Source organism: Gymnoscopelus braueri (genome assembly GCF_963280865.1).
Source record: "Gymnoscopelus braueri genome assembly, chromosome: 4".
Taxonomy (NCBI): Eukaryota; Metazoa; Chordata; class Actinopteri; order Myctophiformes; family Myctophidae; genus Gymnoscopelus; species Gymnoscopelus braueri.
The window spans coordinates 35,420,832-35,448,772 of NC_137605.1; the positions used below are offsets into that span (position 1 = coordinate 35,420,832).

The 27,941-nt window shown below is 40.7% G+C and overlaps 2 protein-coding genes across 5 annotated transcripts in view; one reads left to right on the plus strand and one right to left on the minus strand.

Moving 5' to 3' along the window:
- col14a1a (collagen, type XIV, alpha 1a) overlaps positions 1 to 10,275 on the plus strand; it is a 169,290-nt gene extending 159,015 nt beyond the window's left edge. For 2 of the 4 annotated variants that reach the window (XM_080427017.1, XM_080427018.1), the window contains exons 44-48: positions 197 to 263; positions 860 to 1,048; positions 3,861 to 3,938; positions 5,108 to 5,263; positions 8,719 to 10,275. In XM_080427017.1, coding sequence (XP_080283143.1) covers positions 197 to 263; positions 860 to 1,048; positions 3,861 to 3,938; positions 5,108 to 5,263; positions 8,719 to 9,041 — 813 coding nt within the window. In that variant the 3' untranslated portion in view covers positions 9,042 to 10,275. Of the gene's footprint in view, positions 1 to 196; positions 264 to 859; positions 1,049 to 3,860; positions 3,939 to 5,107; positions 5,264 to 7,460 lie in introns of all 4 variants that reach the window. The other 2 variants (XM_080427020.1, XM_080427019.1) reach the window with 2 other exon arrangements.
- A 2,895-nt stretch (positions 10,276 to 13,170) lies between these two features.
- mrpl13 (mitochondrial ribosomal protein L13) lies at positions 13,171 to 27,875 on the minus strand. The gene is made up of 7 exons (XM_080427101.1): positions 27,717 to 27,875; positions 26,448 to 26,571; positions 24,146 to 24,239; positions 22,505 to 22,565; positions 20,649 to 20,735; positions 19,757 to 19,878; positions 13,171 to 13,642 (listed from the first exon to the last, which is right to left on the minus strand). The coding sequence occupies exons 1-7, from the start codon at positions 27,741 to 27,743 to the stop codon at positions 13,618 to 13,620; spliced, it is 540 nt and encodes a 179-aa protein (XP_080283227.1). The 5' UTR covers positions 27,744 to 27,875; the 3' UTR covers positions 13,171 to 13,617.
- Positions 27,876 to 27,941: the final 66 nt, after the last annotated feature.

The following is a 27,941-nucleotide window of genomic DNA, read 5'->3' on the forward strand; positions in this document are numbered from 1 at the left end:
AAACTAATCTAAACACGTTTACATCCTAGCAGGGCAGCACAATTACTATGCAGATTTTTTTTCTTAAATTTTTCTGGCTCGTGGTGAAGGAAAGGCAATTAGAAATCAGCTCTCACATTAATGTGAGAACTTGTAGCAGAGATGTGAATGTTCTATAAAAATGTCATGTTGTAACAGCATTGTGTTTGTTCTTAAGGGTGATGTCCAATCCCAAGCGGCAGTACGTGCCATTGCACGTCAAGTCTGTGAACAGCTCATCCAGAGTAAGTAGAGTACAAACAAAAAAGAAATGTCAGCACTGCTTACACTTTATTTCACACTCACATATATTTCCATTATTCTTCCATACCCCTACATAAGTAAACCAGCAATAAAGCAATGAATAACCGATTATTTTTTTCTAAGACTCCACACAGTTGTAGCTAAAGTTTTTGTTTATTTTCTTGTTTTGCGTTACTGTGCTAGTCACTCAAGAATCCTATTTGTTATATTTGTGTAATTGTTATTGGTATTAGTAAGTGTAGCAGCTGTTCATCTTACTGTTCATACATGTATTATTATTATTATTATTCATAATAATAATAATATTTATTGTTATTATCTCATACTTTGTTTTCACAAAATAATAAAGAAAATACATTTAAAAAAATCCCCAAATTTGGGGATTTAGTGGAAATGGACACAATTTAGCGTAAATAGCCACAGCATCTACAACACATTGTGATCTTGTAAATCAGCTAGTTCTGCTATTTTTGTAATGGTAAATATCAAACAGGCTACCCAATGCAATGGTAACGTATGCAAGGAAAGTGAAATTACAAAGATAAATTGTTGGATTCCTCTCCTCTTTTCCATCCAGGCCACCTGTCTCGATACAACTCAATCCTGAATCAGATCCCCCAGCCAGCAGTGTCAGTCCGGACCGTACCTGGACCACCTGGAGAGGCCGGCAGAAGAGGAGCCCCGGGTCCTCAAGGAGAGCAGGGCCCATCTGGCAGGCCGGGCTTCCCCGGTACCAATGGCCAGAATGGACGGCCGGGAGAAAGAGGTGAGGTGCAAGAGGGTGGAGGGACGGTAGAGGTAAAGGAGGGTGTAGTTTGGGGGGGATGTATACAAGAACGTATGCTCATCTCTTGTTCCAGTCAATTACAGCACAGCCACCTATCCGCTTAATTATTGTTACTGTTATATGCTGAGCGTGCAGAGCATTTGGACCATCAACTCTGACTGTGAAAGAGTCCATATAAAAGCTATGATCTTCGCAACTTAAAATTAGGAAAGTGTTGTATAGGATACTCAGTGCATGAGAATTATGCAATAAATGCCAAGTGATGGAGAGGCGGGTTAGAGAGAGGGAGAGAAGGTGACATAAAATATGGTTTACTAGCCAGAATGGACAGCCCAGATTGAGAGAGATGCAGAGTCAGAGAAAGGTAGGAGGGAACTTGTATTGGGATAGTAATTTACGCAATAGTTTATACAGTATAAATGATTTCCTCAGAAATTTACACTCTATGGCCTGTGTACAATAGCACATTCTGAAGATTTATCAGTGTTTCACGGTTCCAACACAAGCAAAGAGGCTTGTTGTTTTAAAACATGGCAACTACATGTTATCAAGGATATCAACCATCAGCACATCTAAGGATAAGGATAATTCCTTTAACAGGTCTGTTCATGAAAGTCCTTGCGGTCTTGTTTCCAATGAGGGCCTGTGAGCAATTAGGGGTTAAGAGTCTTGCTCAGGGACAAATTTCATTTCATCGACACATTTGCTGGCCTGGCCTGGAATCGTACCTGGGGCAACCAGGGCCTCTGGCTCCCTAGGCGGGCTCACTAACCACTCAGCTATGGCCGCCCCCCATCTGAGACACATTAGCATATTGTTTAGACAGTTACTTATTGTAGTGAGAGGGGAGTTTGTCAAACAGCCAGCCACCGTGAAGAGATGAGTGTCTCTTATCGTGATAACATAATAGAGACTGTCTCCCAATTGGTTTGGTCTCCCTGTGTGTCAGGAACTCCTTTACTTTCCAATCAAACCAACAGATTTACAGTTTATGGTTAGTGCTCGCTTTAATGTCACTTCAGTTTAAAAGGCAGTAATTCAAGTCTGCCTTTTCCCGCAGTCCCTTACAAGAGAAGTATTTATATTCAAACAACTTGCTTTCTGTTCACCTCTAAACAGCTTCAATGCAGTAATACTGTAAGTGTGGTCTTCGTGGGGCAGAGCGCTGAGGCAGGTTTACTCGGGGTCAGGGTCAAAACATATTCCAGACTAGTTGTCCTCTCTTCTACCCTAAAATTGTGGTTCAGACCTTTTGGTCCTCACGGCCCCTGTAATTCTCCCCAATAACATTTGCAGTCAGGAGCCACTGGTCCAACTCACACAAACTACTTTATTTTTTTACACGGACTACTGAAAATAGAGTATTCAGACACTGCAGGGAGAAAAGGTCTAGGACACAAATAAAAAGGTTAGACTTATTTTCATTGGGGCTAGCCCTTTCTACTTTCTTCTAAAACAAATAAACTAAATAGTCATTTTATATGGATGGCTGATACTTGGATGGTCAGGCAGGGACAAGAGGTCTCTAAGTATTGTAAGAGCTGGTTTCCTTAAACACATTACGAGGACCTTTGTTCTATAGTAAAATAAACTATAGATACTGTATTATCTGGAGTAGGAAGAAGAATTTGTCATTTATGGACAAGAGAATGGAGGTTATTCATAAAACCTGCTGGCAGATTGTATGCAACATTAATGGACAAGACCTTCATAAAAGACTATTTTGACTAATAAACTGGGTTACCTTTCCTTTTCTGTGTTTTGGGGCATTTCTCATTGCCGCCACCCAATTTGATAATTTGCCTGTTGCAGAAGTGATTCATCAAAGGAAGCCTGATACATTAATATTCTGTTTAACCTTGAAACAAAAGTTTTCACTAATTTAATGTAGGCTATGCTAGTCAGTGGAGAGAGAATATGGCTTTAAAGCAAACGTTTTCTCTGGAGAGTCCCATTTTCAAAAGAACTCATCTTGCAACCTAAAGCTTATTTTGCAGCCTCATATTTAGTCTAATCTAATTAATCTAACTAATTATTGCAGGGAGCTCAGAGCACTTGGGTAACTCCAAAGACTGGTCCTTGTTTCTTGCGCAAACAACAACTCAAGGCAAGGTTGGCTGCGTGTTTCACTCAGAAACCTCATGTCATTCTGGTGTTAAACCAAAACCACCAGCTAGCCACCAACCACAATTTGACTCACTAAGACAGGGCCACGTCTGTGCAGGAGTATTAGTGTAATGTATAATGCGTGCGTCCATGTGCTTTAATACTGTATGGCAATGCATTGTTCAAAATAAATAATTTAAAGTGTGTGCATGCATGCATGTGTGCACGCATGCATATGCTTGTGTGATTGTCAGTGAGTGATTGATTGATGTGGAGGGTAGTTACTGTAATCAGCAGATTTCAGAATAGGCTTGGCGCTTCAGCAAAGTAAAACCATAGATATAACAATACTGATTGTGCAGCCTCTGTGCTATCTCTATATATACAATTCCAAATCTACATAAACATAGACGGATGAAGAAAAACAACAACAGGGAAATCACCACATTAAATGGTTTCATAGACATCTGAGTAGTATCAGCAACCACAGAATTAGAACTAGAACATTTTTATGAAAGTTTGAAATGCAACAATAACAACGTGATTGCCATTAGTGGTGGCTGATAGGTGATTTACTCGCAAGGGCTTACGTAGGCCAGAAATAAAACTGATCAATTATGTACTACGATCAGAGGTGCACTATTAGCTTGCTCCACCCTACATTCTTGGGTCTGTCTGTTTTCAGGTCTCTCTGGAGAGAAAGGAGAGAAGGGGAGTCATGGTGTTGGAAATCAGGGACCTCGAGGACCACCCGGTCCCCCAGGTACAACTAACCTATTTGTTAATAATACACTGTGTACATACCGTATTGTACAGCCTCCATGGGTCTATGCAGTTACAATTAACACATCCATTAAGCTGCACCTATGTAATTTATTAACACATTCAAAAGATTGCACCTATGCAGTTTATTAACACATTCAAAAGATTGCACCTATGCAGTTTATTAACACGCGTGTGCGTGTGTGTGTGTGTGTGTTGTATACCATATATAACATTTAAACAGAATATAATTCACCATATTGATTTCTCTGCATGCTGTGTAAGGTTTCTGTGTTTATGAGAAACATGTTAGTGTGGGTTTCTGTTTATCTTCCATGATCAAAATACTCACACATCAAGCCAAGAAAACTCCTTGGCTTTTTCTCTGTGATCAAATAACACGAAGAGAAGAAGAAAATGCCTCCTTCAGAGAGAGCAGGGATAGGGTAGCGGGCTCTGGCATTATCCACTGTGCTTCACTGGAATATTTGAGGGATCATAGTTTTCAGCGCTCGGCAACTGAAAAACCTAGAAATATTGATTTCATATTTCTGCTGACTGTTAGAGTGATTCCTGATGGAGCAGTTCCTAACTGTGCAAACAGAAACGTGGGTTATCTGGTTAAAGAGGAATACCACAGCTTGGATCTTGTGTTATGCCTGTTTGCATGTGTTTGGAACAGCATGTGGACGTTCATTCTTGTCTCCCGTACCCAGAAGCAACAGTGGAGAATTTGCTTCCCTTTAATCGTTGATGCCCTAGATAGAACAGAGGAAGGTTGAAAGTTTACAGAATGATTTTGTGGGACTAAGAGTGCATTCTTTTATGCATCCCCTCCTTCTCCTTCCTCTACTCCAGCTTTTCCCAACCTGTGGGCCAGGGACCACTGGTAGACCGTGAGGATATATTGGGCCCCCAAATAATTGAAACAAACAAGATTTTAAGGTTAATATAACATTCATATTAAAAGTAGATATGTAAAGTGTCATGGTATTTTTTTCTGTAATACCTTGAAAAATGAGTTTTCAAGTGGGCACTGATCCACAGAAGGTTGGGAAGCGTTGCTCTACTCCCTAATAATCCCCTTCCTCCTTACAATACATAGTTGCTCCATTTGCAGTGAACTGCAGGAGTTTCACCAGAACTTGTGTTAATGTTGGACACCTTTAGGTTTACCAGGTGAAGGTAGGACGGGCAGTCAGGGCCCAACAGGAAGGCCTGGCATCCAGGGGACACCAGGAAGACCAGGGACTTCAGGATCCACAGGAACAGCTGGTCCACCAGGCTACTGTGACCAGAACTCCTGCATGGGATACAATGTCGGAGGTAACTATCTTTAGGGTAATGCTATTTAATTGACTGTCTTTTTCACAGGGACTTTGACCACTCAAAAATATAAAGCACTTGCACTTATCATGTAAAGCACTTTCAATCAAAATGAAGTTACATAAAACGGAAGAAAACTGAATAAAGTCACCAACAGAATAAAACATGAGATATAAAATACAAAGTGCATTGAGAAATAAAAACATTAACGGAATCAATAACGTTTCAAATGTTTTAATTACGGAAAGGCCATTCAATAAAAGTATGTTTTCAAAAGTAAGTTTAAGAAGCTCCTCATTTACACAACAAGTACATTTTATTGAATATTGTAAAAGTCAAACAGACAGATGATTATATTATAAATAATTATAACAAGTCTGGCTAACGCAACTCTGAACCACATCAGCTTGATGATGATGCACCATGGAGTCGCCGTTTGCTGGACTCCATGGTGCCCCCCCCCACACACACACACACGGTCCCCCCCCACACACATACACACTATCCGTGCTCTCAGGGATAAGAGTTAATTTCTTCTCATGAAGTCAAAAATACAGTATGTAATTCGCTACTTTTAAAAGTAGCCCACTTTGTTCAGGACACATGTGAACTATCCATATTTTTATTTGGGGAATATTTATTTTATCTATTTTTTTTTAAATATTTGATCATTTTACTGACACAAACAACTTAATAGTTCAACCCTGCCCTGTCTTTCCAGCTCATAAAACTTTTTTTGCTTAAAATAATACATTGAATTAGTCTTTTCACAGGGACAACAGGCTTTAAGATGGTTAATTGTCCTCATAAACCTCTCAGAGAATTGCATAGTAATGTGTATTTTATAGCAATGTTCCACTATGAAGTTTAAACTTTGATGGATTAACAAGGCTGTGTCACTGACTGTGACCATGTCTCTTATAAACATAGGTACCATACACACTGTCTCTTCCTCTCTCTCTCTCACCCCCCCCCCCCCCCCCACACACGTATGTATGCACGCACTCACTGACGCATGCACACCATAGCTGCAGTTAGTCCCAATTGCCCACACACAGATCACAATTGTAAACCCACACAAAAACTGTCCGTGTTTGAAAGTCCACACCCGTTTTTTGGGATTGTCTATGCTTCTTTATAAATGTGACGATTTAATAAGGATGACTGGTGCCTTGGGTCATCTCATCCAGACTGTTACACATCTGACAGCTGTTTTGACAAGTCATTGTCATGATATATTATAGCAAAAAAAAACTTGCTGACGGGTGAGACATTACATCATCCAAAATGCATTCAGGATTCCAGTCAGAATAGGATTTCCTTGTCTTTTTTTCTTTTATAAGACAGGAGAATGCTGCTCATGGTTCTGAACCATGCCATGGTTTTCCCTGTCTAGATGGTCCTCTGAAGAGTTTCACTGACTGATTATTTTAAATGTGTCTTTATCATACATAAGACCCCTGAATGAGTTTTAAAAGCATGATTTTAGCTATTGGGACATCGCATCGATCCCCACAAGAAAATCTAAGCCTAAAATTCAAAGCCTCTCTGGGATCAAGGAAACCCCTGAATGTGCTCACTATAAATATGTTCTTTGAAAATCAATTAAGTGCTTTGATTGAATTTTTGTTGTGTAGCTGTCACCAATACCTTGTACACATAAGTACGAAAAAGATATATTGATCTTTTATTTTGTAAATGCTGCAGACGCACTGTGTATTTAAAATGAATAGCTGTTTTATAAGGTTTTGATTTAATTAGTCTCAGTATTGGTATTGCTATTGCTACAGTATATTGGTATTGGTGGTATTTCTCTGTATTCCCTTGTGGAGAACACACTCATATTGTGTTATAACACTGTCTTCTGTGTATGAATCTGTATTTTCACTTTCTTGTATAGAGAAAGACAGATAGAGGTTCAACACATTTTTGTTTTAACCAAACACTTTAAATCGATCTCTTCTCTCTTGTTTGGGTTGTTAAATGCTGGGTTCGAGTGTTATTAACATTTTGTCAAATGTCTCCTACTGAAATGAACATTCAAAATAGTAACACTAAATTTCTCCTCCCCTCCACAACCATGACCCAGCATCTGGGGAACGTTCTATGTGGTTTCAAAGGTCATTGAGATTTCCTTCTATGTGCTAACACCTTTTCCTTTTCTCCTTCCCGTTCTCCATCCTTCTTCTGAACAAAGCACAACAACAGGACTATGAGAATGACTACTGAGGACCATTCTCCTAGTACTTCAGCCGTCCTCCTCTCCTCCTCCCCCTTTTATCATCTCCAAACTCCATTCCTTATCCAGCTCTATGTGTCCAATAACACAAGGACAATTGAGAGGAAATTATTTCAAAGATTTCTTACTGATTTCCTCAAAGCACCCGTATGTCCTCCTGACCATGGCTTTCAACATATGACCCTTGCAGGGCAGTGGTTTTCCAACTTTTTATATAAGGACCCATTTTTCCAAATCATTATTCTGGCCAACAAAACTGTACAGGCCAGTATATTCAATCTGGCGAAATTCACAGTGTTTTTAGTATAGATTTATGACCTGACAAGTACCCAACATTGTGAACATTGCAGCAATTTGGGAAGGTTTTGAAAATGTGACCCACATGATCAGTAGTTTTGGTTAGCAATTTATGTTGCATTACAAGGTGCTGTTTTAATCTCCCACAACCTCTCCTTTGGATCTTATCCAAATGCTGCGTGGCAGTTCCCAAACGGTAGTCCCATGTCGTAAAGTGCACCCTGGGGTGGTTATTTGGAATTGAAACGGGGCTCATTTCTAGCGTCATTTAAGGTAACAGGTGGTTGTTATAATTAAAGCTGCCCCTGAAGGTTGCAATGCCATTACTTGTCAGTCGCCAGACAAAGAAATACTCTTTATCCTCCCCTGAGTCCAAAACGTTTGGATTAAAAATGTGCTTTAATGATCACCACCATCGAGTTTAAGTGCCATCTGTCAACAAACTCTTGGTCTGATCCAACAGTTTGTGTAATGCTTCGCTGCTGCAACCTCTATACGAGCTTCTATAAACTATTCTTCTTTTACAAAACCTCTTAATTTTCTATTAAGTTGGTTCACCTCATTTGCTTTTCAACCACTCACTCTTATTTACCTCCGGCTCCTGTCCATTGCATATGGCAATTTGCTGATTTCTGTTGCTATTAAATGGCAGAGAAACGAACATAGCCAGACCAACAACATTTTTGCGTCACTAAAGTGCTTGTAAAGTTATATCTTCCACACGGGCCTCTGTTATACGATTCCCAGACATCTCTTTTGTCACAGCGCAAACTCTGCCTATAAAACTACTCAACTTCCTAACCTGCTACTAAACCCATTGCCTCAGTGTTTTCATGCTTGCTAAGCACATCCCGTGGTGGTGGCTCATAAGATGCTTTTAGCTGTTTAACCAAACTGAACCCACAATATCCCCCATCAGTCCAACCCTTGCCCCATGGAGGCTACCAGCCGTACAACCCCGCTGCTGTGGCTTACAACAATGACCAAGGGGATGAGGAGGAGGAGGAGGATGAAGAGCAAGACCCATATTATCGTAGTTACCCCCCTCAGTACTACCCTCGACAGCCCCCGGCCCCCCGTCATGGATATCGTGCTAGTCCTGCCCACTCGGACGATGTGGAGCTGAGGTCACCAGGTGTTCTCAGCAGGCTTTCACGTGATCTGAATGGAAAAGAGAGTAGCGACGTGGTTGTCATGGAGGACAGGCAGGAGGGAGGCATAGAGGAAGGATGGAAGGATTGACTCACCTCAAGTGCTTGAGCCCTGCACACTAAGATAAACATGAACACGCATGACACATGCATACATAGACACAAAATGACACACACACACACACACACACACACACACACACACACACACACACACACAAATGCCTACATTCACATGTACATAACATACGTACTGTAGTCTATCACACCGTCCAAATACACTCCATTTGAAACTGTGGTGAGAACCACCCAGCCCCCCTCCTTGTATACCCCAGTGGTTCACTCCACCAGGTGAAACCATGTAAATAGCTGAGTGGACTCTTGTATATTATCTTTGTCAGAGGGGTATCCGAAAAAGTGCCTGATTTATGCTAGTACTGTTGAGGGGTTATGTAAAAGAAAGAGAATCCATACCCATCTACAGCTGATTTCAGGACCTTTTGTTTCTTTTTGTTTTTTTTGTGAAGCTGCATGTCACTCTTGAGCCAACCATTGACAATTATAACTGGACATGTGCATCTTGATTTCTGATTTGGTTGTGTGTAGCTATCTAGATGAACTTTGGATGAAGATGAACTGATTACATTTGTACAGGCTGCTTTTTATAATGAAAATCGTTATTGTGTCCATGCACATGGAAAAAAGGGAAATACAGAATATATACATAATTGTGTTATGTGTCAAGACAATATTTTCCAAGTGATTTCTCAGTATTTGTCAAGTGGCTTCGCTTTTCATATGATTTTTTAAAAACTGAAATAACTTTTTTGTCCCCAATGACAGTGTTGAAGCAACATATTCTGTGTCAAATTAACACTGTGGAACACAAAATAATTTAATGTTTTATGCCATTACATTGTGTTGTTTGACACATTATACTGTGTTGGATGAGATTTGTTTCTGAACAGGTTAAAAAAAGAAATTAACCTAGTGAGTTAAAATGTGCTGAATTTATGTCTGTTATTTTTTATTTAGTTTTTTAACTTGCCTTGCCTTGCCATCCCATTTTGTTTTTTACTGTTATTATGCAAAGTAAGGCCTATTCACTGTGGAAGTCATTTACCGATTTGTTGAGCGTGCAGTTTGGCCTTAGCCCTCTGCTAGAAGTAGACCTCAATCCAGTTATTTTAAGTAAAATGTTTCTGGGTGTGATTGATCCTGGTCTGGCACAATGGAACCAATAACATCATCCCAGTTGTCTTCTACCAGATAAAAACATGAATGAATTTAGATTCCAGCTCAACTTAAAGGGATACTTCACTTTAGGGCCGGGGACACATTTAAAAAAAATATTAAAAATAAATGAAAAAAGTTATGGAAAATTCATGGCCCCCTCACGCATTAGAGTGTCCTACTAATGTGTGAGGGGGCCATGAATTTTCCATAACTTTTTTCATTTATTTTTAATATTTTTTTTAAATGTGTCCCCGGCCCGAAAGTGAAGTATCCCTTTAAGTTGAAGGAACTAAGAACAGTTACCCATGCAATGTGTCACACCACCGACCAAACCTTTGGCACTATAAGAAGTTATTTATTTTATTGTTTGTTTTTATAACCAATAAAACTGTAATAAGACTTTTGCATTGTGTTTTTTACTGTGTTAAACATTTACTGGTCAAAATAAAAAAATCACAATTGGATTTTATTCAGATGCTGTTAGAAATGAGACACTGACCAGGGAATTTAACGTTAAATCTATGCATCAAATATATTTCTTTATGCATAGGACAAGAAGAAGCGAACTCTACTGTAAAGGTAGGAGGCTGAAGATGTCAACCACTGCCCACGCTGGGCTACTATTATAGCCTAGAGAGTAAAGGTCCTTGGATCAAAGCCACTGTTTGGAACATGTTCACTCTGCATCTATATCCTACAAGGATCACCACTAGTGCCGGATTTATAGGAGTTGAGGCCCATGGGCTAGACAAATTTTCGAGGCCCCCATTCGCGGGACACATGCATGCGCACGCAGCGCGCGCGCTTGCAGATTTTTTTTTCGCGGTTTTGGGCGGATTGGGCTCGTTTTTTTTCCGTTTTCGGTTTCTTTATTTCGGTTTTAGGGTTAGAAAAAAACAATTTGATCATAAAAAAATAAATAATATATATATATATTTTTTTTTTCACCAAAAAATTGGAGGCCCCCCCAGTTGGAGGCCCGTGTGCTTTGTAAACAAAAGGTTATTGGGTAATTGAAAAATGCATTTGTAAGTAATGACTATCAAATTTCTCCGCCAAGGCCGGAGACTGTTCATCCGTCCAACGCACCATAGGAAGCACCATAGAAGACAGGGAAGCGCCATGACCGGGACGCACTATAGGAAGCACCATAGATGACAGGGAAGCACCTTGTTATGCAGAGATGGGCAGTATTTTAAATACACATATTTTAACCCTATAACGCCAAACGTATCATATATGATACACACATTACACTGATTTAATAAATCAGTGTAATCAATACTTGGACCAAGAACCTTTTGTATCATATCTGACACATCCCCACTTCCCCCTGGACCATACCATTTGCACTGCAGGTAGTTACAGAGCCTCAGGTGGTCTGACCCAAAATGGCTGCCATCAACTAAACAGGAGAGGTTGATGCACTACTAACAAATATTTTTTTTTTAAGCAGTTCTGCAGTTCTGCAGTTCTGCAGTTTTCCTAGTATATCTTTACTAATATTTTGAAATAATTGTTGGATAACTTGAATGCGCTTATGAGCTCTCAAAATTTAGCATTTGAGTTTGTTTTTTATGATGTCAAAAGTGTTTGTATCTTAAAAATGTATATATATTTCAAAGATATGCACACATTTTCAGGATTTTTCAAAAATAGCAGATCTACAAGCTCATAGCGCGGCACTCGTGCCACGCAATGAGCTTGTAGATCTGCTATCTTTGAATAGCCAAAGCTAAGTTAAAAATGATTGTGACGCTATCGGTGGCGTACCCACCGTAGAGGCAGGAACTAAAATCTCACCTCCCCTAGAAATTTAAGTAAAAGACTGCCTGAAAAACAGGCAGTGAAAAAAATCCAAACAGAATAGTGGCCGTCGGACAGGCAGCTAATCACCCCCGTATCCATTCAGAAGAGCGACCCTCGCCTATATAGTGATGCAAATGTATGCCTTTGTCTTCATGGGGTACCAGGAGTGCCAGAGGTGGGGGTCTGGGCCATCACCTGTACTCACCTGGCATAAAAGGGGCTCTGAGAGCAGCTTGAGCCATTCATTACTAAACTACAACATGAAGAGACCACCGCTGAAGAATTGATAGATTGATTATACTTGCATATTGTTTTTATTAACGTTTTTCAGTTTTGTAGTCAGTGTGTGTAGTGTTGTTAACTTGTTTCCCCCGAGATTGTTTTTAGTTATTTGTGTTACTGTTTCACATTAGTACTGTTGTATTTTATTAGATGCCAAAAAAAAACATTGGCCATCCCTATTCTCTAAATATCAGCATCGGCTGCTGAAAAAACATAATCGCTTAATCACTGTCTTCTACGGTGCTTCCTATAGACGAATCCACAGACGCGCTGCCTGTAGGCAGCCATAGCTGCGGTGTCAACGCTCCGCACCGCGACACCGCAGCAATGGCCGCCTACAGGCAGCGCGTCTGTGGATTCGTCTATAGGGCAGCAGTGGTGGCCATTTTGTGGTTCCACATATAGAAAGCCCATTCATTTTCCCCATAGAGAATAATTATTTTAAGTCTGTAAACAAGCCATCCAGGTTTCTGGTTAATCATGACCATAAAACATTTGATTCAGTGTTAAAAAAAATAAAAATAGAATAGGCCTATAATTAAATATGCAATAGGTTGAAAAAGTGGTCCTTTAAGTAAAATAATACAAATAAAAATCCTACTGCCCCTTCAGTGTGGGACCATGATGAAGCAAACATTAACTGCAGCAGGAGTCAAATGACTTCGCACAAATTACTGGTCTAGTACTCATAAGAAACCAGTTGAGAAGTTCTCATGTTTGAGTAAATGATCACTTTAAGTTGATTGGAGTATACACACCTCTCCAGTCCCAGACACAACTACATCACTGCCTTTGAGGGTGAATTAACAACACTGTACTTTGTGGAACAGCTACCAACACTGTGGCCCTAGCGTATTTCTGACCATGTATTTTAATAATGTAATACACAGGTATAACTGAAAAAACAACAACAATGATTATTTATTTTCACAACAGACATTTTACATACTGTATAGACAGTAGAAAAAATATCTTCAAAAGCACTGTGTTGGTTCTCCTCAAAGCATCTGTCTAAATGTACAGTGTCAACTACAGTACAGTAAACAGAAGGAAGATTATAGCAGGGCAGCTTACAGTAAGCATAATTTATTTATTCTTCAGTGAAGAAATGTGACAAACTAAAATTATACTTTGGTACTTGTGGTATCTAACGATCTCTCTCCGTTTAGATAAGCATTACTTTACAATAACTTAGCAAAAACGTACATAAAAATGTATTAATGTTTAGTACAATGCTTCTGGAAACCCAGATCTGAAGCAAAAGACAGCTCTAGAGAGGAAAGTGGCATCAATATACAGTATCACAACCTGGCCAAACTGTCTCTGATCTGGTAATGATTTCACTTCATCTTGTAGTCTTCAGGTCTGAGAAGAAAGCAGAGGAAAAACAACACATTAGGAAGGAGCTAGGAAAATGGAGATTGAAAATGCAACGAAAGCGAAACCAGACAGATGTTATCTTTAAAAAGAAAAAACAGATACTTTTTCCCATTTTACACACACACACACACACACACACACACACACACACACACACACACACACACACGCACACACTAATAATGTCTTTGTTATCAACTGTTGTAGCAAAGACACAATTGTAATATTGGTAATTTGTGTGTACTTGTATTTGTATGGTGTGGGTCTGTTGAGAGTGCATACCTCTGAATGTGTGTGTGTGCTGTCGCTCTTGTTGTGCATGTGTGAGTAGTGTGCATTTCCAATAACAATCTATTTCCTCTGCTTGCCCAGTGTTTCCTAAGAGAATATTAATTATGTATTTAATAAAGGGCAACTATTGAATCGCCTTTGACGACGCCCTATTTCCTCTGCTTGCCCAGTGTTTCCTAAGAGAATATTAATTATGTATTTAATAAAGGGCAACTATTGAATCGCCTTTGACGCTCCAACACACAAATATGTGTGATGAAGTCATGCTAAAATAAATACTCTTAGTGAATATCAACTAAGCCAGGGCCCACATATTTAATAAAGAACCTGAATTGGGTTGACTTTGATGACCACAAAGCGAGACATTGATTGGCTCAGAAGATTGGACTAGTAAAACAAAAGCAACAGCTCATTCAATCGCCATACACTCTCTGACAGCAATGAAATAATAAATACACACACATATGTATGGATACAGACGTACACATGCACACACAATACTTTGGGGTTATGAATGAACAGTAGCCAGATATGTTAACCTTACATACACTTTAAAGTAAGGTATGAACAAGTAGGAACCGTGTGTTGTTGTTGCCGTTTTTTAAATGGATTTAATAATCTCAAAGTACTGTAAGGAATGTTATTATTCAGTCGAGATGTACGGCAGTCATTTTATGCTTAATTAAATCAAATGATTTCTGATCTAATAAATGTGTGCAACAACTCTTTTTATAATGTTATGATTGAGCCCTGGCCAGCACCTCACCAATATGTGTTTTCTCCCTCTTTTTTTACCAGCATGCAATGCAGGTCTACAAAGAGACTCAGCACCACAGATATAGAAACCTAGATACCTCATTGGCCTCTGCAGTTCATTGGAGCGACATGCTTGGTATGGTGGCCACCATATTTCCGGGGGGAACGGGCACTGGCCAATCACAGCGTGTTGACTACTGGCCAACCACAGCGCGTCTTTTCCAGGACTTGTCAGAATCTAGTTGTCCCGCCCCCACCTGCGTCTGATTGGCCTACTGAACGCCCCCTTCTGTGACGCACACGGAAATTTCCAGCTGCCCCCCAGAAGCATAGAGGAAGCGGAAGTGCGTCCGAGATGCCGACGCTTCAGAGCCAGAGGAGGCGTCTACCTTTATATGTCTATGCTCAGCACCATAGACATATAAAGGTAGACGCCTCCTTCGGCTCTGAAGCGTTCGTATCTCGGACGCGCTTCCTTGTTCCGCAGGGCTAGCCTATCACTTCCTTCCGCTTCAGCAGGGTGTTCGGTAGGCCAATCAGAGGCAGGTGGGGCGGGTCTTTTCTCTCGCGCAGCAACTAGTCAGTTAGACGCGCTGTGATTGGCCAGTAGTCAACGCGATGTGATTGGTCAGTAGTGAAAGAGCCCTGCGGAAGAGCCTTGTATTGAGATACCAGTCAGGCCAATGAGGTATCTAGGTTTCTATATCTATGCTCAGCACTAGTCATACTCGACATATTCTCGACATGTTTTCGATCATTGGCTGTCCTTTAAGCCAATGGGGAGCCACTAGCAGTGTTGCCAGATTCTGCGAGAGAAATAAGAAACCAGGTCTAAGCCAATGGGGAGGCACTAGCAGTGTTGCCAGATTCTGCGAGAGAACCCGGTCTATGAAAACAAGCCACACACACAGAAAAAATAAAGCATGCTGGTATACATGACTGTGTCATGTCTTGTTATGCTTAATTTCTAACCAGGAAACAAACGTCCACTACACTATTCTGACTTGATGCTCAGTTTCCATTTCAGTATATGGAGGACAGAATAAAGAGTTTAATTGCCAAAATTCACTACCAGTATTTAATGCAGTCAGTAATATAACATCTGGTGCTTTCGGAATAAAAGATGGATAGGCTACTTGCAGTATAATAGTCTTGGGACAAACAGCATACAGCGATAAGTTTAATAAATGTATGCTGCTGAGAATACCAGAAGGACAGGCTTTATTTATCACTAAAACCCAGATAAGTAAAAGTTATCCTTTGAAGAAACGGATACTAATTAGACTAAACCAATTCTTTGCACATACCCTTAAGTATATATATTTTTTTGCAAATTAATGCCCTACTTGATCATACTACAGCGTCACACAAAAGCATCAAAAGTAGCAGATCCTACAAGAGCTAGTAGAACTGCTAGTTTTGCTATTTTAGAATTTGAATTCTAAAAAGTTACAGTTTTGGACATGACGTTTCCACCCGACAGATACTGAAAACACATGACACCTTATTATGTGTTTCTGGTTCAAATCTGCTGCTGAACCAATCAAAAGAAGCTACGGGAAAGCAATCTGGGAACCCAGAACCAAATGAGAAGGAAGAACAGCGCCCTCTGCTGTTTGTACTATCTCACTTGGCTCTGGGACAATGACGACGTAGCACCCGTGCGCAAGGAAACCGGGGTTTTGGTCTGCCTTCAGCGTTTCACTTCCGGTGGTGCGACTATGTTTTCATTCCCACTAACAATATTTCTACACGGAACACTAACACCACTTCTCCCAGAGAACATGGATCGTTTTGGTTATAAGCCCACTTGTTTCTATGATGAAAGAGCAAGTTAAAATGTGATCCGCGGACGCTATTGTTAAATTAGTTTTGGTTGGTTTCGAGTGGGGAAGGATCGGCGGACACGTAAATCCCGCCCACAACATTTGATTGGGTAAAGCGCGGCCTGCTTCCTGATCTGAAGGCACGCCCACTTGTAGCCCAGTGTGTACACGTTATGACGAACCTTCACGACAGATTCCAACGCAGAGCAGAATCTGTTCTTGAGAGATTAATGGGAAAGTAACCCGGAAAATTAAACGGGTTCTGGAAAAGGAACTAAAGTCATGCACAGAGCCATTTTGACTTAAAAATGTAAGGTTTGTTTATGGCTGAGTCAGAATGACGTCAGAGGTCCACCCGCCCTCCCATTAGCCAATTCTAATATAGGATAGAGCACCTTTCAGACAATGACAGTCACAAAGTGATTAAAACAAACATATCAATATAAAATAAATGAATAAAATAAGCAGTCGAACATCCAGTTCATAGTTATACTCTATTCATAGCTATATGGCTAACTTAGTGCATGCTGAAGTGCCTACACGTTTCCTCATCTTTGATCCACTGGAAGCAAATAGAAATCTCAAAAGCCTAGAGAGACAATTTCCAGCTCTGCCCTTTAAGACTAGTGCCGACTCTGCCGAGTGATAGGAAACTTGAGAGTTTCTGCCGGGTAACCTGTCAGAATGATGTCTCATACAGGCAAGACCAGAGAAATGAGAAAAGACTACATTATTATGCCAGCAAACCACAGGTCACACCGAATGTCAGTCTAATCTCCAACCAGAAAATACCGCTCAGAAAATCCATGAATCTGATTATGAATCTGATCTCTTGTTGCCATGTCAGCATCCCAACGAGAAACTGTATCTCCCCAAAGTTTGAAAGAATATTTTCAAAACTGTAATTGATCTATACATAACCTGACTACAGTACCTGAGTGTCAATTAGAGCAGAACCAGGGGAAATGGAAATAAATGAGTCCTATGGGAACGGGCGGCAGTGACTCAGGAGGTAGAGTGGCTGCTTGGGAATTGGAAGGTTCCCATTTCGATCCTGGCTACCCCTGGGTTAGAGTCAAAGAGTCCTTGAGCAAGACACCAAACCCCTAACTGCTGCAGATGAGCAGGCTTGTGCCTTGCATGTTTTCATCTGCCGTTGGAGAGTGAATGTACTGTAATGCAGATATTAAAGCGCTTGGAATAAAGGTGCTATATAATAGCACCATCTACCTTTTTCCACCAACACGTAAGTCTCAGACAAAAAATGCTTGATGGCATCAAATGGGACCAATTTATAAAGGGTTTCACAGAAGCCTCTGATCTTCAGTAATGCCTGGTACATATTATACAATTTAATGTATGAATGTAAGGACTACACTGTCTTGCTGCTCTTTCTCGCCTAAGGACGTCTTAACCACTTAATTTGAGCCCCATTTTATTCTTTACATATGTGGTGAAAATAGCTGTTCTACAAGCTCGCGTGTCGCATCTCAAAGCGTTGTGAGAGTAGATCCATTTAGAAAAATTACATGCCCAAAATAGGGACACCATGGTGAAAGTGCTTAAATTGGGCAACTAGCTATCTAATCTTCACCACAATTCCAACATCTTTTGAGCTGCATGCTCCTCGTTTTGGTAGCAATGCGTAGCACTTCAAAATAAGGTTTTTGTGTGTTTTAAAGCCTGGAACAGACCATTTTTGTTGAGTCGGGGGAAATGTGGGTTTGACTGTTCTTCTGTGAGAAGTGAGAGCTCATTGGCTGGACACGATAGCCCGCCCCAAGGACTCGTGAGAAGATCAAACAGGTTTGATTTTGTTTAAACAGCTGTTAACACCGCTCTGACTGATTTGTTGCTGGGGGCATCACATTAAACGACTGGCCATGACTGGTCAGTCATGGCGTGATTTTCTGTGATATGTAAATTAAACCCCAGGGGACGCTGTGTGTATGTGCCAACTGCATCACAAAAAGTGGGGGAGTGGTATGGTAAAAAAAGTGGAACAACACCACATGCCTGGATAGATCAAAACAAGAGTACCATGCAGTGGATTGGCACAGGGATAGTAGCCCTGACTTCTAACAGGTGACTATGTTCTCTTTACACTGTTGGTTGAATGTGGAAAACCCATCAGATTTGGCTCACGATTAACAAAATTGTGCTGTGCTGTGTGAACAAAGACATCTTTGCAATGCTCATTAGAGGCACTCTGCCATAGTCTTTGAATCCGCACCATGTATATACTGCAAGTACTGTATGCGTACATGCATGTACTGTATATTTTCACACAACAACAATGATGTTGTATATATTTTGTACATAAGTATCCCCTTGCGGAAACTTGTCCTCTGCATTTGACCCATTCTAACTACTTAGAAGCAGTGAGCAGTCACAGTGCAGCGCCTGGGGACCAACTCCAGTTGAAATGCCAGCACCTTGATCAAGGGCAATAGCAGGAGTATTTATTTTGGTGTGGGAGGAAATGGTAGTACCAAGAGGAAACCCACCCAAACACATGGAGATCACTCTGCCACCACCATGCAAAAGAAAAAAAAAAATACAGTGCATGCAGCTGTAAATAACCATGCTTGTTTTAGCTCACACGGTTACTTGCACTAATGTACATAGATAAGGGTATTTGATGTAAATCGGTTTTGTATTTACTACAGATACTGTAGTGTACATGTACTCTGATGTGCATATCTTACTTCATTGTGGATTCCACTCCCCCCTATTTCTACATATTCCCCATTTTCACATTCCATATTGCTGCTTTAGAGAGTTTGAAAGAGGCTTAAAAATATGAGTGGAAGTCTGCTAAAGTTTGTTCTTACTTCAAATAATAGGTAGCCTTCTCAAGTTAAGACATTGAGTCACAGTACAGACAGGCATTAAGTGGTTGGGGTTAGGAAGAGGTTTTAGGGAATTAAGTCAATGGGATATCCTCACATAGTAATGCATATGTGAGTGTTTTCATCCATCATTCTGTGTCAGGAAGATTTATGTTTTGTGTCACCTTGTAGCTGACAGCAGTGCATTACAAGCTGGGCTTTTTATAGAGGACATCTAGAGAGCAATAGAACACACACGTGATGTGTGTGTGTGTGTGTGTGTGTGTGTGTGTGTGTGTGTGTGTGTGTGTGTGTGTGTGTGTGTGTGTGTGTGTGTGTGTGTGTGTGTGTGTGTGTGTGTGTGTGTGTGTGTGTGTGTGTGTGTCTCCACATACGGTGTCCACAGCATGGGGAAAGCGTCCAACTCCTCTTGTGTGTATTCATTCAGCTTCCTGGGTACTTTTCTGGGTTGAGGCAGCTGCTCCGTCAGGTTAGCCAGGATATCTTCTGGAATGACCTGGGAGATGAGGAGAGGGGAAAGGACAGTGGTAAAGTTGGAAAAGGTAGAACAGGACAACGAGGAATAAGAGGAGAGAGTGCAGGAGGAGAAAGAACGAACAAGTGGAGACAGAGGGAAGAAGGGAGAAAGAGGAAGGAGGGGAAGAGGTGAATGCAATAGTTGTCCAAAATTTCACCCCAGGGATCAAAGTTTTATCTTAAAAGAACAAATGGGAGAGAGAATAAATGAGGAGGAAGAGGAGTGTTGTTGAGGCAGGGGGACGGATGGAGGCAGAGGAGCAGGCGGGGGGGTAATCGCTACACCTGATACACAGGAGTATACTCATGAGAATCCACAGTGTACCGATATTAATATTCATGTCTAGCAGGCGGGCTTACAAGCTGAAGTAGAAAACAGGCAAGAGTGAAAAACATGAATAGTAATCAAGAAACACCAAAATCTCATAAATATTCATGGTTAGATTGACATTGAATGAAGAGGACATACACTTTTCTTGCTGTACTGCCGGATGAGACTATGCGCATCATTCTGCAGGATTCATAATACGTCTATTTCCACTTGTAATTAAAAGTCATGTACCAGTATTAACGCTGGCATCGGACACCAGGATAACATAGAATGCACAGGTGTCATTAGAACTTTAGTACTGGAATCTGAAGAAAAGAGCTACTGTATATGTTCCATTTCTCTTCGATCTCTTAGATTTCCAGAAACCATCTGGAAAATCCTGGGTTACTGACAAGAAAGAAAGAAAGAATAGGACTCACGTCATCAGGAAGGAGGAGCAGGCGTTGCATCATTGTGCGTCTGTGCAGGTTCCTAGGTAGCATTCCATAAATTGCCAACTTCACAATCTGTTTGGGATAAGCACATTTTACAAGGTTAGTTAGAATAGACCTGAGGGTCTTTCTCCCCGCTTGGAGAATGTGGCCAATGTCCATCAGAAATCATTTTCATCCCGTCTGGAAATTTGGTTTACCCTAAATGATTATGCCTTTTCGAATGCCCAAAACGGTCACCAATGGGTAAAACGAAGTACACTTTTTGGCATCACCAGGTTTTTGTGATTAAGTGACTTAATAAACTGGTTAATCATGAATTCAGCTTGGACCAAGCAGCTGGACAGACATTTTGGACAGATGCATTGCAGACAAACGGCTAATATATGTCCAATTTAATTTCCCTATCGTTTCTTTTCAACCCACATGGAAACCAACCCACCATCAGGCCACGAGCCTGTGGTTTGAGGCTCGCCTGAAAAACATAATGTGGAAAAATCTCATGAAATAATATATGGATCTTATTATTTCTTTTTTTCCCCTTCTTTTTCTTTCTATAATTTAGAGCAGCCAATCATTTTCTACTCCCTTTCTCTCCGCAATTTAGTCGTTATGCCAATTAATTCCTCCCCACACACATGTGTGTTGTCACTGCTGTTGTATCCTACAAACTCACCTGCCAGTGAGGAGCCCCCACCAGGAGGACTTAGGGCCTTCATCCTACTCCTCCCGCCCAACACTCCCTGCTGACAGGTGCCGCCCCAGCCCGTAGGAATACATGCAATGACCGATATCACCTTCTTTACTCTACTAGTGCTGGTCCTCCACATGAGAAGTGATGGGCACGGGCTACATCTTTATAGCAGGGGTCTTCAATATTTCTCAGGCACATCTTTTCTTTTTTTTTATAAGCCTTCCATGCAAATTGACTAGAGGCTTTGAAAGCTAGCTCACCATATTTAGCTGATTGTCTGTTGACTTGACCGTTGAAAGATTTGAGACTAGCTTAGAAGGATTCCACTCGTTTTTTCTTGCCTATGGGTTACCTCCAAGTGATGCTGCAGCTTTGATGGCTTCAATGTAAAATCAACATGTTACATTGCTTGCAAAGCACCATGTGAGCATTTACCCCCTTTTGCGAGTGTTTACAAGAGGCATAATTTATGTGATGTGCATGTACAACCTCCTTTCGAGCTCCTTGTGTTGGTGTTGCCTCTAGTCTTTCTTGAATGGAATGTTGTCTAAGCCATTTTAGGACACATGGTTTAGTTATATTTTGTGGCTATATTATCAACACTTGTATTTGAACCATGAGTGGAACTAAATGGACAAATATTAGTTGCGTGCTTCTTTCTTTGTTTCTAAATATAGAAACATGAGAATAAGTTGTCAGTTATTTGTCAAGTAAGACCAAATGACTGAAGCGCTGAATACAACTATGTGTGTTCAGAGAGCTGCCAAGCCAAGCTCCACTCTTCCCGTAACAAAATAAAGTCCTTCCACAGAACCATAAATATGCAACCAAACCCCCAAGAATTATCTTTCAGCCGGCATCCTCATAGTGCTATTCAGACACCTCCTCCTCCTGCCCACTGTTGTTTGATCCCATTTCTGTAAGCTTAACATTAATATGCAAGGATACAGTAGAATGTATGGACGGAGGGATGAGTGTCAAACGATTAAAACATCTCCTCTGTACAGTGGTGTCATGTTCAATATGTAAATAATCTCTATGGATGTCAGTTTAATCATTCCTAGGAGAAAATAAACCCTTATAGTCTGTGGAAGAGTCATATGGAGTGCACCAGTAGTAAGAGAACACACAAGCCTTGATAAATACGTACAGCTTTCGGATCTTTAAGGTGGAGCTGGGTAGCTGTGACTTGTTTGAATCCACCTGGATACCTTAAGAAAAGAAAAACAAATGCTTACCCTTAGTATCTTTTACATGACACAAGATAAACATGGTATTTTAGCATTTATCCCATGTGTTTAAATATGAGAAAACTCACATTTTTCAATAAACATGTAAGAACAGCTCAATTACTTTTGATAAAACTGGAAATGTGCATTACAATACACTGTGATGAACAAACAAGAGCAACTAACATACTGTGCCCCTGTAATGTACAAGAATGACCATCAGAATACACACAAAAGTCCCCCAATACTGGACTTCTACAATCTGTTATTTAGATATCCACTAAAGTACTTTGTGGTCTTGGGAAATGGGTCCCAAAGCCCAGTCCATGAATGTAATTATATGGTGTATGAACTTTTATTCATTTGCTAGTATTTTTCTATGGAAGACAATTCATAAAAGCCGTTAAAGAAATGTGATATATATGTCAATATATTATGAATGACAGCCTGTATTTTAGCTAACCAGAACAAAACATATTTTTTTATTTTTTTCCAGCCTCCGGGACTATCCCACATGGTCACGACCCAGACACAAATGAGGGGTAGAGCTAAACGCAAATACAAAGCCGGAGGACCATGACCGCCGACAACAAAGAGACAACAACAATGGTTGATGATAACATTTGGCTTCTAATGACTTTCTACATCACTTGAAACAAGGCAGGTGCACCGACAGAAGTGGGCTTGAGCCAAATGAGGTGCGCCTGAGCGACTGCCCGCACCAAGCAGTGCGATGGCCGTGCTCTTGACTCAACGAGCCTTGAGTTGAATTTGAAAGTATTCTTGAAATCTATAGATACACAGTAGAACAGTAATAATTGTACAATGACAATGAAAGTAGGCTAAATAAGACTACATCGACATTGAGTCAACAACGACCGCATCTAGACATTTTGATACGAAACACATTTCTGCTACCGATTATGTTTCAACAATATTAGGCTACTGCATGGCCTATTTCTTGCCTAAGATGTTATCAGAAACTATTTCTCATAACACAGATGTGAGGGCAGAAGAGTCGGGAAACTGCCTCCCCCTTCTTTCTTCCACTGTCAAATAGACTATTTAAAAAAAAATCACTGTCTGCGGCTTTCACAGGCAGTGCTAGCCAATGAAATCGGCCTCATAGCTATGGGCCGTGGTCATTGCAGAAGTTAGTTGGGAAAAAAGGTTAAAAAGGAGTAAAATACAGTGCTACTTGTGGGCACCAAGGCTGCAGGTCATAAATCAGTGCAGAGCCGATCTGTTATCCCACATAGTACCAGCAAAACGTTAAATTGTGCACACCTCCTTAAATTAAAAAACAATAAAATAAAATAATTACAATTATTAAAAAAAAGAAAACTGTGAGCATAGGAAAAGCACAAAGCAGAATCTAACAAGCCTCTGATTGTGTAGTAAAGCCTCTTTAGAGAGTATGATCTTAATACACTCATTAAAATATCATATATATTTATTCATGTACATTTTGGGCACGAGACAAGTCTACAAATTAGATGAAACTGCAGGGCAGTTCGTTTGGGAATATGATTAATCCATTGAAAAATGTTTGTATTATTTACCCAGTGTGTGATGAGTAAACCTTCTGCTCCCACTTGTTCCCAGAGAAGGCAATGTGTCTGGTGTTCATCACCACCACGTGGTCACCACAGTCACCTGCATGGGGAAGAGGTGACAACATGGTAAGTAACCAGGCATGGACATGAGGAGGACGTAGGGGCCACGGCGTACTGTAAGGCACCCACATGAGGTCCAGGGGGGGGGGGGGGGGGGGGGGGCGACGGCCCGTCAGGAATCCAGGGGACGGAGCTTAGCTTTAACCCATTAAAACCGGGAACGCATCTGTGTAACCACCTAAAGTAAACGATTATTTTACACATTGGCTATTCAAAAATAGCAGATATACAAGTTCGTAGCGCGGCACTAGATCTGCTATTTTTGGAAAATCGTGAAAATGTGTGCAAATCTTTGAATATATATAACTCAAATCTTTGCTTCTGTGGGTCTGGAACAAAATATTTTGAGATGGTTCCGTGGCCAAATGCATATCATTTTGGGGGTCCTTGACATGAAAATGTTTGAGCACCACTGATATAGAAACATACGTTTTTTAGAAAACTGTTAGGATTTAGAAGACATTTGTAGAATCGTATCTCAGGTCTTAATGGGTTAAGGACGACTTCACACATTTTCAACCTATCTTCATATAATTGGTCCCAATAAATTTCTTGCCGTTTCTCAGAGGAGGGCTGTGGACAGTTTACAAACCTGGCTACCAGTGAAATCCTTGTACGCAGATTTGGTAATATCACAAAAAAAGGTTTGAAATACCTTTTTCTTTTTCGTATTAATGCAAGAATATTAATAATGGCTTCAGCATGCTAACTTTCCAGGAAGATTCTTTTTTATCTTGGAATCCCCATTGATGATGTCATTGGTAGGCAGGTGTCTGAACTGTCCATAGCCCACCAATGACATGCAGAGTGTGTAAACGGACATTGTGCCATCTAAAACTTAGCCTTAGTGAGGACTAATTGTATGAAGATATTAGATAAGGTTGATAATAGATTAAGTCAAGTGCTTCTTTAATGTGGTGGGCATATCTCAACTTCCAGTAGGTGGACTTCAAGATAACACCCATGTTGACTAATAATGTGTTACTTACAATAGTCAGCCTTATTTTAAAGTCCACCTAAGTTGGCGTTTTTTATTTAGGCTGGTTTGACGCTACAAAAAGAAAACATAAGAGGCCATATTAAAAGCAAGTTAGCCTGATTAAATCAAGATGAATTAATTAATAATATGGCGGTCTACGATGACAACCTCCTGCCCCTTCCATTTAAAGTTCCTCCTTGGATTGACGTAGACTTCAAGAATAGCTAAGTGGTTAGGGCGCATACCACATGGACTGTAATGCCCGACAGTCAGTGAGTCCCCGGTTCGATTACCGGACGGCCAGACGATTTGCTGCATGTCACTCCCCTACTCTCTCTGTTTCCTGTCTCTCTCCACTGTATCTGATCAAATAAAGGCTCAGAAAAGCCCCCGAAATAACAATAAAATAGAATGGCCTTGACAATGGTCAAAAGTCAGCTTTTAACTCTTTGACTGCCATGGACGCGTTAACGCATTGAATTCTGCCAGGGCTCACCCTGCCAGGACGTAGAGCCTTCATCCTACGTGACGTCCTCCCGCCTAACACTCCCCGCCGACAGACTCCACCCCAGCCCGTAGGAGTACGTGCAGTGACAAACAAATATCACCCTCCCCGCCTGACTTCCCTCCTCCAAACAATTGCCAATTGTGTTTGTTTAGACAATCGACAAAGCCGGATGCACCGCGGTGGATTCGAACCCACAACCTCTGCGATGGTGGGCAGGCACTTAACCACTGCGCCACCGGAGCACAAAATGTGTTCATATAAGCCATGAAAAGTACCCTCACAACACACACACAAACCACGAAAGACAGGAGAAAGGCAGTTAAAAGAAAATTAAAATACGGTACACACCAATCCATCAAATAATCCGTACATTCAGACAGTACTACTCTCATTCATTCAGAGAGCAGCGGTCAAATGCATGAAGTTTATGCTGATCCTCTACTGCCACCGTGTGGATGTTGTGTGGTAAGGTAAGCTTAAATGATTCGGCTGATACAGTTGCCTGGGATCAAGATCATGCTCCATATTGGAGACAGGATTAGAGCTGTGAAAATGTCCCATCCTCTGTGTGTGTGTGTGTGTGTGTGTGTGTGTGTGTGTGTGTGTGTGTGTGTGTGTGTGTGTGTGTGTGTGTGTGTGTGTGTGTGTGTGTGTGTGTGTGTGTGTGTGTGTGCGTGTGCGTGCGTGTGCGTGTAACTCACTCAGTGCATGGTAGATGGGTTTGTGTTTCCCTTGTAGCCTGACAGAACACATAGCAGCTATCTTCCCCGGTGGCTGCATACTGGCATCAATCAGGAACCACGAACGGGCAAAAGTCGCCCATTGCTGAAGGGAAAGAAAGACAACCAAGTTAAACAATAAATAGAAAATGACAATATTATGAACATCTTCGGTCACAAATACACACATACACGACACACAGACTATGTAGTGTGAGCCTGACGCCGGTCGTGGAGTGTGGAGTGTGGTTTTGTGTAGTGTGTGTGTGTGTGTGTGTGTGTGTTCTGACCTAGCCGCAAGCAACTTAGATGCTATCTGCTGCATCAAGCTCCACTGACAGCCCATTCAGGAAACAGCAAAGTCCTATCCGACGATTGTATTAAACAGCGATTAAACTCACCAATATTGCAGCTGTACCAGCCTTGGATCAAGACTATCATAGATTTTTTTATTGAGTCTGACAAAATGTCAGAATCGATAAAATACATCTACGATAGTCTTGATCCAATAATACAAAATAACAAATATGCTGTTAGTTACAACCATGAGGTCACCCTTTTAGCCTGGCTCCAGCCAGTGGTGGAAAGTAACGGAGTACATTTACTTAAGTAGTAAAGTACTGTACTTAAGTACAATTTTGAGGTATTTGTACTTTACTTGAGTATTTCCAATTTCCAATACTTTTACTCCACTACATTTATTTGAAAACTTTAGTTAGTTACTTTGTAGAATTAGATTAATATTACAAAACATACATTAACCACTTCAGCCCTATATACTTTTCGGCCATTTGAAAATAGCAGATCTACAAGCTCATCTACAAGCTCACATTGTGAGCTTGTAGATGAGCTTGTAGATGTATAAAGTGTTTATACATTTGAAAACTTGAAATGCATAATGTACTTTCTACTTTTGGTACTATAAGTCAATTTTGACACCAATACTTTTTACTCAAGTGCATTTTGTATTTGAATTCCGGACTTATACTTGTAACAGAGTATTTCTACATTGCAGTATTGATGCTTTTTCTTAAGTAAGACATTTGAGTTATTTTTCCACCACTGGCTCCATCCAAACCAGATGAAAATTGAGCCTGAATGACAGGCTATCACTCGTTAGCAATCAATGCTAACCACATTATAAGTGACATAACGTGGAGAGAGTTCGCATGAATGAAGCACACCTTCAACAACGACAGGACAGCCACCATTATTACTGTGTGATGTACAATGTAAAATGTATAATATCACCTGGGCAGATCTGGAGAAACTGGACATTGTGAGGAGCTATGAAGACATCCTTCCTCTTTGACCCCAACAAATGTGACAGATGCTGTGTGCAGGGTTGCCAACTTTTGTGAGAGAAATAAGCAACCAGGTCTAGGAAAACAAGCCCAAAAGAAATGAGCACTTTAATATATGCATCGGCTATTTGAGAATCACTGGTTTAAATAATAATTACCAAAAAAATGGAAA

Excerpts from the sequence above, each read along its gene's own strand:
- mrpl13 (XM_080427101.1), bottom strand. The coding sequence starts at position 27,743 with ATGTCCAGTTTCTCCAGATCTGCCCAG. Across the intron at positions 19,879-20,648 it reads TGCTCCTCCTTCCTGATGAC|GTCATTCCAGAAGATATCCT; the intron begins GTGAGTCCTATT and ends CTCATCTCCCAG. Across the intron at positions 13,643-19,756 it reads TTCCCCATGCTGTGGACACC|ACCTGAAGACTACAAGATGA; the intron begins GTATGTGGAGAC and ends CTTTCTTCTCAG.